The 12,399-nt window shown below is 42.6% G+C and overlaps 1 protein-coding gene across 1 annotated transcript; it reads right to left on the bottom strand.

The window, feature by feature from the left end:
- Positions 1-7,098: 7,098 nt before the first annotated feature.
- LOC139193386 (uncharacterized) lies at positions 7,099-7,572 on the bottom strand. Its single transcript, XM_070816386.1, has one exon. The coding sequence runs from the start codon at positions 7,570-7,572 to the stop codon at positions 7,099-7,101; it is 474 nt and encodes a 157-aa protein (XP_070672487.1).
- Positions 7,573-12,399: the final 4,827 nt, after the last annotated feature.

Raw genomic sequence — 12,399 nt, 5'->3', positions numbered from 1 at the left:
TCGAGAGCTAAGTCTAGTTCCGCTTCTGAGAGGCTCGTTGCTATGAAGAGCTGGAAGGTGGATTATGCTGCTCAGAACCGGCTCTGAGAGTGTGCAAATTGTGCCACCGCACAGGGCCCCCAATTCGGAAGGGCCCTCAATTACGATTTTATTTTACCTGTAGACGTAGTATAAGTTTTTAAATTTGCAAGGATGTACCAAAGTCTTCTCATAGCCCAATTGTCTTCCGCTTCTTATCAATAATCCATGTCCACGAAACAGGGTTTGACTGTAATTGGTTCTTTTTTTTTTGTGTTTTATTTTAATTTTTTGGGTATTTAAAAGCATGGTGTTTATTTAATGTTTTATTTTAATTTCTTTTGTGTTTTATTTTAATTGTTTTGGTATTTAAAAGAATGATTTCTGTTTTAATTTTGTTTAATTTAAGGCATGGTGTTTAAAACCCAAAAACATAGGGGATGTAAATAGGTCCCTAACCGCCACACTAAGATTTTTTTTTTCCTTACATCATCTCAATTATATGTGATCATAATTAAATGTAAAAGAAAACATAGCAAAAAAATGTTAGACCCTTTAAGGGCTTTTTATTGGGTATGTTAAAATAAAGAGTTTCGAACCCAAAAACATAGCACCAATTTTTTTTCTTTTACACAACAAATAGATATCTAACCACAGCACAACATTTTTTCTTTAACTCAATCTATAAATAATCAAAAAAAATTAAAATGTAAAACAAAACATATCAACCAAAATTCTATACTTATTAAGGGCCTCCCTTGGAGTCTCACACAAGACCCTCAAAATCTCAGAGCCGGCCCTGATGCTGCTAAAGTGGCACCTGGGCTTATTCATCATTCTGTCATGACAAGCTCGTCTATTGAGAAGGGGAAATTTGCTTGCACGGGCAGTTGTGAGAGATGCACTGAGTCTAAGGCTGGAGAGTTTCCCGAGGTTTGTGCGCTGCTGAAAGTGACCTGTTTGAGGACGTCGATGCATGCGCCAAGTTTGTTGACAGTGTTGGGAAAGTTGTCATTCGCTCAGACTCTTTTGCGAAGCGTTCTGCCTACTTGAGGAGGTCCTCCCTGATTGCTACAATGTACAAGACTTTGATCCTGGCAGCTGAGTCTATGCGTGTTGATCAGGATGCTGTCAAGTGTGCTAAGGAGGCCAAAGTGTCATTGGTGGCTCAGTTGTTGAAAAGATCGAGAAGCTAGAATTTGAGCTCGTCATTTTGAAGGGGTCTAATGTCTCTACCCCCACTTCTTTGCAGCTGGAGATCGCTCATCAGGAGGTCGCCTATTTGAATGCTAGGCTTAGTGCAACTCAAGCGATGTTGGAAGCTGAAGAGAAGGAAGTCAGTCGTGTTTCTATGGTCGTCGAGAACCTTGAGCGTGTCAATTCAGAGCTACGATCTGCTTGCTTTGCTAAGGACGAGGAGCTTATCTTCATGCATGCTGAAGTGTCTCGTCTCAAGGACGTTGCCAGTAAGCTTGAGTCCAAGGAGATGGATCTACAAGGTGAATTGTCTGCTAGCAAAAACCTGAAAAAGGAATTGGATGAGCTGCAGGGTGCTCACATTGGGCTTGTTGAGGAGAATGTGCAGTTGAAGAATGAGAAAGCTGGTCATGAAGTGGCATTTACTTCTTGTCAGGCCGATTTCTACAAGTTTGGCTATGTAGACCATCTTCAAGGTAGGCCGTCAGATTATAAGTTTTCTTAGAATGACTTCGAGACTTTTTCCATTTCTCCGTTGATCTGCTTGATTTCTCATTTGAGGCTTCCTTTTGTGGAGCAGTTGAGGGCCAGGTAATCTAGGTAGGGGCAGCTGAGGATGAGCTGATGGAAGCGATGTAGCTGTTGAAGGTGTGGCAGTCAAGGAACCTGTGGTTGTGCAGGCTACCAAGGAGTAGCCTTTTTGCTTATACTTAGGAGTTTTCTTCTTTTCCTTTTTGTTTTGCTTTGCTTGAACTTTGTTATCCTTTGAGTCGATTTATCAATTTGCTAGAAATTTAATAAACAACTTTCCTTGTTTTTGCTTCATCCTTCTTTTCCGCCATGCTATTTGTGAAGCTTTTCACCATAGGACGGGTGGCCGGGTGGGCTGCTTTAGTGAAGCAGTCGATCCTCTTTCGCCACTTAGGTTTTAGCTTTGGCTTTTTGGGCTTCTGGAGCCTTGCCTGCTAGAAGCGACTTGCAAAACTTTGCCGTAGGACGGGCGGTTGAGTTGGCTATTTTAACGGAGCAGTTGATCCATATGGTCATTTTAGGCTTCAGTTTTGGCTTTGATGCTCATAAAGCTTTACCTCTAAGAGGAAAAATGTGAAATTTTTAACTTATAGAGTCGTTGGTCGAACTCGTTGCCTTTGTTGAAAGCAAGCGAGTTCGCGTAGCTACTATAGTTGTGAATCTCGGCTTTGGATAGCTTCGTGAGCTTTAGCCCTCCCGGGGCGTATTGTGAAAATTTTAACCTATAGGGCTAATGGTCGAACACGTACTTTGCATAGAAAGCAAAAGAGTTCACATGGCCACTATGGTTGTATTTTGGCTTTCGAGTGGCTTTTTAAGCTTTGGCCCTCTAGGGCATGTTGTGAGATTTTTTACTTATAGAGCTGTCGGTCAAACTTATGCTTTTCGTAGAAAGCAGAGGAGATCCGCATAGCTATTATAGTCGTGACACTCGACTTTAGAGGCTTCTTGAGCTTTTGGCCCTCTCGGGGCACGTTGTGAGATTTTTTACTTATAGAGTCGTCGGCCAGACTCATGCTTCTCATAGGAAGCAGAGGAGGTCCACATAGTTTCTATAGTCATGACACTCGACTTTATTCCAGCAAAACTTAAACCGTAGACTGTCGGTTGGAAGCGCTGTTTTTAAGTAAGTAGGCGAGTCTGCGTAGTCATAGCAGGCGTAAGTTTTAGCTTACGGATTGCCTTAGGCTGCCAGCTGTTGGGCCGTCGACCGAGCATCTTACTTACAGAAGTAGACGACCTGCGTAACCACTTCAAGCGCTATGGAGTTCGATGGTTGCTCGTTGTTCAGTGGTGTGATATGCTTATAGAACACTGGGGATCTTTTCTGGCTACTTGCTCTTCTTATTTAAGAAGGTTTTCTGAAGGCAGTCGAGGATGGTTTTGTTCGACACCTCGGCCTGCCCATTGCCCTGCGGATACTGGGGCGTGGACATGTGCTACTTGATGGCATATTTTTCGAAAAACCTCGCCAAGTTTTTGCCTATGAACTGTGGACCATTGTTGGTGATAATAGAGTGTGGGATGTTAAAGCGGCAGATGATGTTCTTCTATATGAAGTGCTCTATATCCGTTTGGGTAGTTGTTGTCATAGGTTCGGCTTCGACCAATTTTGTGAAGTAGTCGGTCGCTATGATCATCATGCCTCTGCCCATAGTAGCAAGCGACAAGGGTCCTACCAAGTCGATCGCTTACTACATGAATAGCCATGGGCTCATCTGTGGGTAGAGTTCGCTGACAGGTAGTGCGGGCATGGGCTTGAAACGTTGGCAGCTGTCGCATCTTTGTACATACTCCTTGGCATCTTGATGCATGGTTGGCCAATAATAGCCAGCGTTGAGAGCTTTTTGCTCCAAGGAGTAGCCCCTATAGTAGTTTCCATAAACACATTTGTGGATTGAGCTAAGAATCTTTAGGTTGTCAGGAGGCGATATGCAGCGAAGATGTAGTCTTAAAAAAGATCTTCGAACGAACATGCCATTCCACATGTAGTAACGTGCTGCCTTCATCTGGAGCTTCTTGGACTCCAGTCTGTCTGCGAGGAGTGTTCCATTGACTATGTAGTCGATGATGGGATCTTGCCAACTCGGGGTTATGTTGATTTGCACCACCTCGACTGCTGGTTCTTTATCTATGCTTAGCTTTTCCAAATATTCGATTGGGATAGAGCGCCTGAGTTGATGGTCTAGTACGAAGCATAGTCTTGCTAGTGCATCCACGTGGGCATTTTCCGTTAAGGCTTCCTTGGATGCTTTGCTACGTACTTCCTTGAAGTTTGGTTGGTGATCAGTTGGGAATTGGAATAGATTGCGAGTTTTTTCACCACTAGGTTTTTTGCCAATCGGAGACCTGTTAGTAAGGCTTTATACTCTGCTTCTTTGTTTGACACCTTGAAGCTTAGAGTGATTGCCTGCTCGAGCATTGAACCATCCAGAGTAGTGAGAATTAAGACTGCCCCCGATCCTTAATGGTTGGATGATCCATCGACTTACAAATGCCAAAAATGTCCATTAAGTGGGACTGGTACAGCTATGGCGTGCTCGGCTGCCTCCAGGGCATTTTCAGGCTGTGTTGTTACATCTTTCAGGCTTGGGGTGAATTCTGCTATGAAGTCCGCCAACGCCTGGCTTTTATCACCGTGTGGGGTTAGTATGCTAAGCCATATTGGCCAAGTTCCAACGCCAACTTCATCACTCGTTGAGAAGCCTCTGGATTGTGCAAAACTAATCGTAGTGGGTACTGGGTCATGACGATGGTCAGATGCCCTTGAAAGTAAGGTTTGAGCTTCTGAGTTGGAACAACTAGCACCAAAATTAGCTTTTCAATCTTCGGGTATCTGGTTTCCGCATCAAGGAGAGTTTTGGATGTATAGAATACGAGCAATTAGGCCCTCAGCTCTTCTCGTATGAGGGCAGAGCTTACTATTACTTCTGATACTGCTAGATAAATGTACAAGTTCTCCACTGCTTATAGCTTAGATAATAGTGAAAGTGATGTCAGGTACTGCTTCAGGTCCTAAAATGCTTTCTCGCACTCATCGTCATATTTGTTATTCTGCACCTTTTTAATTGCCTTGAAGAAGGGCTTGCATCAATCGGTGGATCATGAAAGGGAACGATTAAGTGCAGCTGCTCGTCCAGTCAAACTTTGGATCTTCTTCATACTTGTGGGTGATTTCATGTCCAGAATCGCTCTGATTTACCTTGGATAAGCCTCGATTCCTCGTTGGGTTACAAGGTACCCTAAGAATCGGTCTGAGAAGATGCCAAAAATGCACTTGGCTGGGTTGAACTTCATATTGTATTCTCGGAAAATGGCAAAAGGTTCTGCTAAGTTGCGAAGGTAGTCTAACCGCTGCTTGCTTTTCACCATGATGTCATCGACATAGACTTCCATGGTGACTTCGACCTGCTTCTTGAACATCGTGTTTACGAGTCATTAGTAGGTTGCTCTTGTGTTCTTGAGGCTGAAGGGCATGACCTTATAGCAATATGTGCCTCACTCGATCATGAATGCGGTCTTTTCTTTATCAGGCTTGTGCATGGCAATCTAATTGTGGCCTGAGTACGCATCCAAAAAGCAGAGTAGTTGGTTTCTGGATGTTGAGTCAACGAGCAGGTCGATTCAGATAATCGGGTAGTTGTCTTTAGGGAATGCCTTGTTGAGCTCAGTGTAATCCACACATACTCTCCATTTGCCCTTCTCTTTTTTCATTAGTAGCACGACATTGGCCAGCCATACTGAATGTACCACTTCTTTAATGAATCCGACCTCCAGTAACTTGTTGATTTCTACCTCAATAATTGCTACTCGCTCGGGTGTGAAATATCACATTTTCTGGATCACAGGTTTTGCAACGGGATCGATGTGCAGCTTATGACAAGCTATTGTTGGATCGATACTAGGCATGTCAGAGGGTGACCATGCGAAGACGTCGTGATTTTCCTTAAGGAAAGCCGTGAGTTCTTCCTTCTCCGTCGGGCTTAGACGTGAGCCGATTCTAGCTGTCTTTTTTGGTTGGTAGGGGTAAAGAATGATGTCTTAGGAGTCCTTCTCGGGTTTCCATCCTGATTCATCTTTCAGGGAATTGTCAACCTTGACACCATCTTCTTGACCTCCTTGCTGTAATTGCTATTTGGCGGAGGTAGAATCGTCTTTCTGCACTTCAGCTGCTATTGCTGGGGCGAAAAACTTCTTCTTTGATTCCTTCAAAACTTGTACAATGCATTGCCTGGACATAGCTTGGTTGCCTTTGATCTCTCTAATTGTTCCTTCCGAGATGCAAAATCAGATTTTCTGATACTCGATCGAAGTCATAGCTCCAATCTTCACTAGCCAGGGTCGGCCCAATATCCCATTATAGGCAGATGGGTCGCTAAGGATCATGAAGGTTTGCGATCAGACAATTGGTGTAGGCCAATTGAGGTAAGTTCGTTAAATCTGGTCAAGACTGTTTTGCTGTGGATCATGCTTTTTGGGCCCATACATCCCACATCGCCCAGGGGAGTGATCCTTAAATGTATATTCACATCTCTACCTAGCACCAGGCCTTTTGGGAGCTCACTGGCTTCGGGTTCCATAGGAACTCCGAAGTTAAGCGAGAAGGAAGCTAGAGCACTCCTAGGATGGGTGACCCACTGGGAAGTTGCTCGTGAGTTCCCAAAAACAAAACCGTGAGGGAATGATAAGCCCAAAGCGGACAATATCATGCTACGGTGGTAGAGCAGGCCCGGGATGTCGTGGAATCCGGGCCGGGATGCGACACATACAATGGTGTGGGCTAGTTGTACAAAAATCACCAGGGCATCGTTATGGGGAAAATCTACTCCATCAGCATCATGCTCAATAAAGCCGACGATTAGTCCAGGTACAACATCTATGGCTTGAACCTGATTTACCGATCTTGCCTACTGGATCAACCTCTTCTTGGAGTTGTTGGTGGCCTCTAGATGCTAGGATTCAGCAAAGATTCCGTTGATTCGGATTATCTTGGCTCGGGGTTCGGCATCGACGTCTGCTTCTCACCTTGGCCAGGCAGCTAGTCTGTCAACATACTGGTTGAATTTGCCTTTCATCACAAGCTACTCAAGGTACCTTTTCCATGTGGTGCAGTCATTAGTTGTGTGCCCAGGACCTCTGTGGAATGCACAATATTTGGTCTCATCCATCTTGGAGGTGTCGCCCCTTATGGGTGACGGCAACTTGAATTATGGCTTGTCCTTAAAGTTGCAAAAGATTTGGTTGATCAAGACTGAGACTTGGTGTACGTCTTAGGTGATGTGCCTCCCTTTGCTGGGGACCGGTCCCTGTATCTGTCTTTTGGCTTGCTTTTGTTGTTGAACGATTTATTGCTCACCTTCTTCTGAATCGGTTTCGCGTCTTTGAGCGGCTGCTCAAGCGGCTTCTAGGAGCGCTTTTCTTCATCCCATAGGGAGTGCTTTCTGCCAAAGCATAAGAGTTTGCTAGGGACAGGTTCTCGCTCATAATCAATTTTCTGAAAAATGGGTGATTTGCTAAGAGCCTCTTTCGAAAAGCTGAGCATGCGATGCTACCATCGCATCCGACAATCTTCGCCTTTTCCACCTTGAATCTCTTGATGTAAGTGCGAAGTGACTCCTTCAGGTCCTTCTTCATGTTGAAAAGGTGGTCAAACTTCTTTTTCATCGAGTTGTAGGACGAATATTCCTTAGTGAAAACTAAGGAAAGTTTGTTGAAGTTCTGAATTAAACGTGGTGGTAACGTGTGGAACCAATCTTGCGCCTCACCTTGGAGCGTCGTGGCAAAGATCTTGCACATGAAAGCGTCATTGTTGGCGTAAAGGGTCATGGCACTTCGGTAGTGCATCAAGTGCCTGTTCAGATCTTCATCTCCCCTGAACGAGGTGAAATGTAGCCTGTTGAACTTTCACGATGGCTCCGTCTGCTTGATCTCATCTGTAAATGTTGACCAGGTCAGGTTGGCTACATCTTTACGGAAGACATCTTCATTAGTGTCAATGCGTTAGAATTCGTGTAACTGCTCTGCTACGAGCCTTTGTACTTCCTTTTGGATTTGCTTCTGGTGGGGGCAGCGGAGCCTCTAGTTGCCCCAGGTGTTAACCTGCCGGTCCATGTTGCTCTTCGACTAGTCTTGCTCATCTGTGTTGCGGTTGTGCTGCACACAGTTCGTCCTATGCTGTTCGCCACTGTTCTGGGCAGGGGCTGCCAGTGGAACTTAAGCTAGACTGCTCACATGCTTTTCTATGGGCGTCATGCGGCTGCCTACTCCGTTACCTAGTATAAAGATCTCATCGTGGGCCAAGCCTCGTGTGGACGCTTCTTCAGGAATGTCTTAAGTGCTCGTCGGAGTATGAACCTAACCTCAAATGCACATTGACTCGTGAGCCAGATCGGGAATGAACGCTTCTCTGCACATCTAGGTGGGAGAAGACGTTACCTAGAGGGCCCAAACGAGAGTGCACACTACCCAAATACACGATTCATGGCAGGCTGATCGGCTCTTTTCTGGGACATCGCTGGAACGAGTCAAGTTCTTCCGCCCTTGTCTTGCTTTGGGACACCTTGTCTGGGGCGCGCTGCATCTCGATGCGCTCGAGGAGTTGCTTCACCAAGGTAGTTTGCTGCGCAAGGGCGTTCGTCAAATTGGCGACCTACTAGGGGAGGTGGTGCTCGCCATTTTGGATTGGAAGAGTCTAGAAAATGTGCGTCTCCATGTGTGGTGGAAGTATAGTGGACTGCAGGTATAAAACTTGAGCCTAAAATGGGCATTCCTGCAGAAAATTGGGTTGCAAGTAACCTTGAATCAATCAAGGGACCTGAGGTTGGAATGTGGATCGTTGGAGGTGGCCTTGGAATGGATTGGGCCACATATCGGGTCGTCAGAGCAGGTCGCGGGGTGCGTTGGATTGGCGCCTGCTCGCATTGGGCCTGCATGGCCATAGGTCCTCTTGGCAGTTAGGCTGCCACATCATGGCCTGCTAGTTGGGTGGCTTAGGCTCGGGCCCATTGAGCTGCCTGGCTAGCAGCAACTGCCGTGTTCTGGGCTCGGGTTTGGGCTTACTGTGTAGTTAAGCCTACCGTTGCAATGGGCTGGGCCTCCTGGTGGCCTTGCAATGGCTGCTAGGTCACAGTGGTGATGGTGGTGGTGCGGCTATGCAATGGTGGTGCACTCATTAGTGGTTTCTGAATTTCCTACCATTGTATCTTTTCTCCAGGGATTGATCAAGAAACTTTTTAAGGAAAAATTAATTGATACAATGTGTGAGAAATTCAACGTAATAGAAAATTCAAGAAACAAATGCAAGAGGCTTCTTCGAGTATTTTGGATCAGCTCTCAATGAAAGCACTAATTTGTCGATGCAAATTTCCGCCGTCTTCAGTCTTAACGAAATGCACCTGCAAAACAATCAACACCTTTGATTAAAGATCTAAACCTCACGCCCCCACGAGGTGGGGTGGGTTAGGTAAACGGATCTCCGATACCTAAGTTAGTTTCTCTGAGATAGTAAAGTATTTAAGGCTTTTTTAGGGTTGCGAAAGCTCTCAAAATTTGGTAGAATATGGGGTATTTATAGGGATAGGGCTGTCCATAGTGTTTAATGGAGAAATATTCTCTAAATATTCCCAATATATTAAATAGGAAATAATATTTTGAGATAATGGTGTAATTATCCCTAATTGATTTAAATTAGGATTACTTACTTGATTGGAGTCAATCTTCAATTGTGAATGTTTTAAAGATAAGATTTGGGTAATTAATCCTTATCTTTAATTAAGGGCAGGTGAGCTGTGGGCAGTCGTATTCAGCTGATGAGACCTCCAAGGATGTGAGCTGTGTGTGGGAGCATCTAAGAAGCTTGCCCATTTATTGTGGGCAATCTTGTCTTTCTTGAATAAAAATCCATGTGTCATCTCTAGAATTTTTAGGATTATTTTAGGCTCCATAAATGAACATGAAACAGAATACATAGTAACAGAAGGAGAAAATTTAGCTCGGTAGGGATAAATGCAAAGTTTTTCTTATTCTTTAATTATTCGTAGATACATCGATGTAAACATCCGTGCATGAAGCAACACTTTGAATTTCGTTATCCATTAGTTGTAATCCTAACAAGTTCAATCATGATTTTTTGTAACGAGAAAATGTAATAATTCTTTAGAGTTGAATTTATGTGCAACCTACTTCGTTGTTGTTTGCCGCATTTTGGGTGGAAAGAATAATTGAGTTCGAATCAGTCACTGTTCCCGGTCTAAAGAAGGGTGAGATCAATGAACACGAAACAGAATACATAGTAACAGAAGGAGAAAATTTAGCGCAATAGGGATAAACGCAAAGCTTTTCTTATTCTTTAATTATTCTTAGATACATTGATGTAAACATCCAAGCATAAAGCAACACTGTTGAAGTTAGAAATGACCAGAAAACATGAAAGTAGTAAAAGTACATTTCAACAGGCGATTGATTTAGGCTTTGGAAGGCAACGGAACCCTCCAGTGGTATTCTGCAAGAGCCCAGAGTGAGTAGATAATTTGATAATTTGGATAAGGAGTAATTAGGTTTTCATCCTTATTTTTACTACTCTATTGATTAAAACCTTATTACTTTTCAATTTTTGATCAAGGTCCTTTGTATTAATAATATCATTAATTATTTCAATAATAAAATATTTTTTATTTCTAAATTTATTCATTTAATATTAAAAATGTTACAATTAGTATATTTATATTTATGGCTAAATTTTTTATCATATATTTTTATTTTTAGTTTGTACCCATTTTTAATTTGCAACCCTTTTTTAATTTGTACCAATTTTCCTTTCAGTTTTAATTTGTACCCATATATTAATTTCTTTTTGTGCCCATATTTTTTAAAGTTTTATTTGTATTGTACCCATATTTATTTATTTATTTGTACCCATTTTTATTTTTGCTAAATGTACCCATTTTGAAGAATGTACCCATGTTTTGATACAATAATTTTTTGGTTATTTTTATGAATGTACCCATGTTTACACACACACACACACACACACACAATAGTATATTTATATTTTAATATTTTTAATCCCACAAATTATGGTTTTTTATTTAAAATCTCATTACTATAAACAACTATAAATTTTAATTTTTAATTTAAAAAATATAGTAACGTACATAGAAATAAATTATCAATTAATTTCAGGGACTTGGATCAAAAATTGAAAACCAATAAGGTTTTAGTCAAAGACTGTTCATAACTAGGGACCGCATCCAAAGTCTCCCTTTGGATAATGTAGGATGCAGTTCTTACTGAAGGCTCTAGTGATTTCTTGTAGTATAATTCAGTGATTGATTACAAATTTATGCATATTCAAACTTGGAATGTTATTATGCATTTGATCTTTTTCCTCATCTTGCAATGTAAGTTAGGTCTGCAAGATGAAGTGGTTCGGGGATCTCTTTATGCTTGTCCAACATGAATCAGACCCATTATAGCCCACGTAGTGTGCACTAAATTTGATCAATTTCGTTCAAGATGAACGTATTCTTATACCATCACCACTAAGATAGCTTGTAAGAATTTTGCTAACCTAACAAAGTTTTCATAAGGCACTTATCTTAGGCTAGTCATATGCTGATGTGAGCGTTAATCGCCACTTGATTACTTCAAGTGTCGACTTTGTATTGCTCACCTTTTTTGTCCAAGACTTTGTGCTTTGTCCCGCGTTAGGTTTACCATTGTTAGGTTTTTGTGAGTTTATGTTTTCTTACATGCAACCATAACTTAGATTCGCATGTGTATTGCCTATACTGATCGAAGACTTGAGACTAGTTAGGAATGAGCACTAGCCTGGTTTCCCTTGATTTCCCTTCACTCCGGTGGGAGTAGGGTATCAGATCATTTGGTGGTAAGTGGAAGGGATGGCCTTCATGGTGTGGATCTAGTTTCTTCCTAGGATCACATTGTGCGGGGATGGTGCATCCAAATAGTGAAAAAATATCATGAGACTGAAGGGCTCTGCTACAACGGGCAATTTGAGGGTCCCCAAAGTTTACTTCCGAGTTCCTTCAAAGGCCATTAGGATAAACTTGGATTTCATCACGTCATCAATAATCTCATGCGCTCCGCCATGTCCTTGAAAAGCATACTAACCCTGGCACCGCCGTTCACCAATATGCGTCTTACCTATGCATAAGCAATTTGTAAAGTAATGACTAAAGCATCATCATGAGGGTTCCATACCTTTTTGAGATCTCGGTCTAAGAACATCATAAAATTAACGTCGATGTGGAGTGGTCTATTAAAGGAATCGACCATCTTCGGGTTTTTGTAGGCAATCTTTTGCTCATTCCTCGTGGATCCCACGTACTCTTGGGCTCCAAAAATGCAATTTATGTGGAGGGTTAGTCTTTTCACAGGTCTCTCCTCCCCATCGTCTTTATTTCTTGGAGTCATCCCCGTCGGCATCTAGCTTGCCTTCCTTTACCTTTTCTGCCACAAATTCTCAACAATGACAGTGATCGATCAGATCTTCAATGCACTCTTTGAGATTGCGACAACTTCTCATGGTGTGACCACATGCTTTGTTATAGCCATAATACTCTTTAGAGTTAGGGTTCGGATCCAGCATGGGGCGCGGTCTTTTAAAGAAAGGTTTGTCCCGGATCTCGTTTA

The sequence above is a fragment of the Malus domestica genome, chromosome 17 (genome assembly GCF_042453785.1).
Source record: "Malus domestica chromosome 17, GDT2T_hap1".
In the NCBI taxonomy this organism is placed as follows: domain Eukaryota; kingdom Viridiplantae; phylum Streptophyta; class Magnoliopsida; order Rosales; family Rosaceae; genus Malus; species Malus domestica.
This window is presented reverse-complemented; position numbering and strand designations above follow the sequence as displayed.

Bases quoted from the DNA above. Each gene is read 5' to 3' on its own strand.
- LOC139193386 (XM_070816386.1), bottom strand. From the start codon at position 7,572: ATGACCCTTTACGCCAACAATGACGCTTTCATGTGCAAGATCTTTGCC.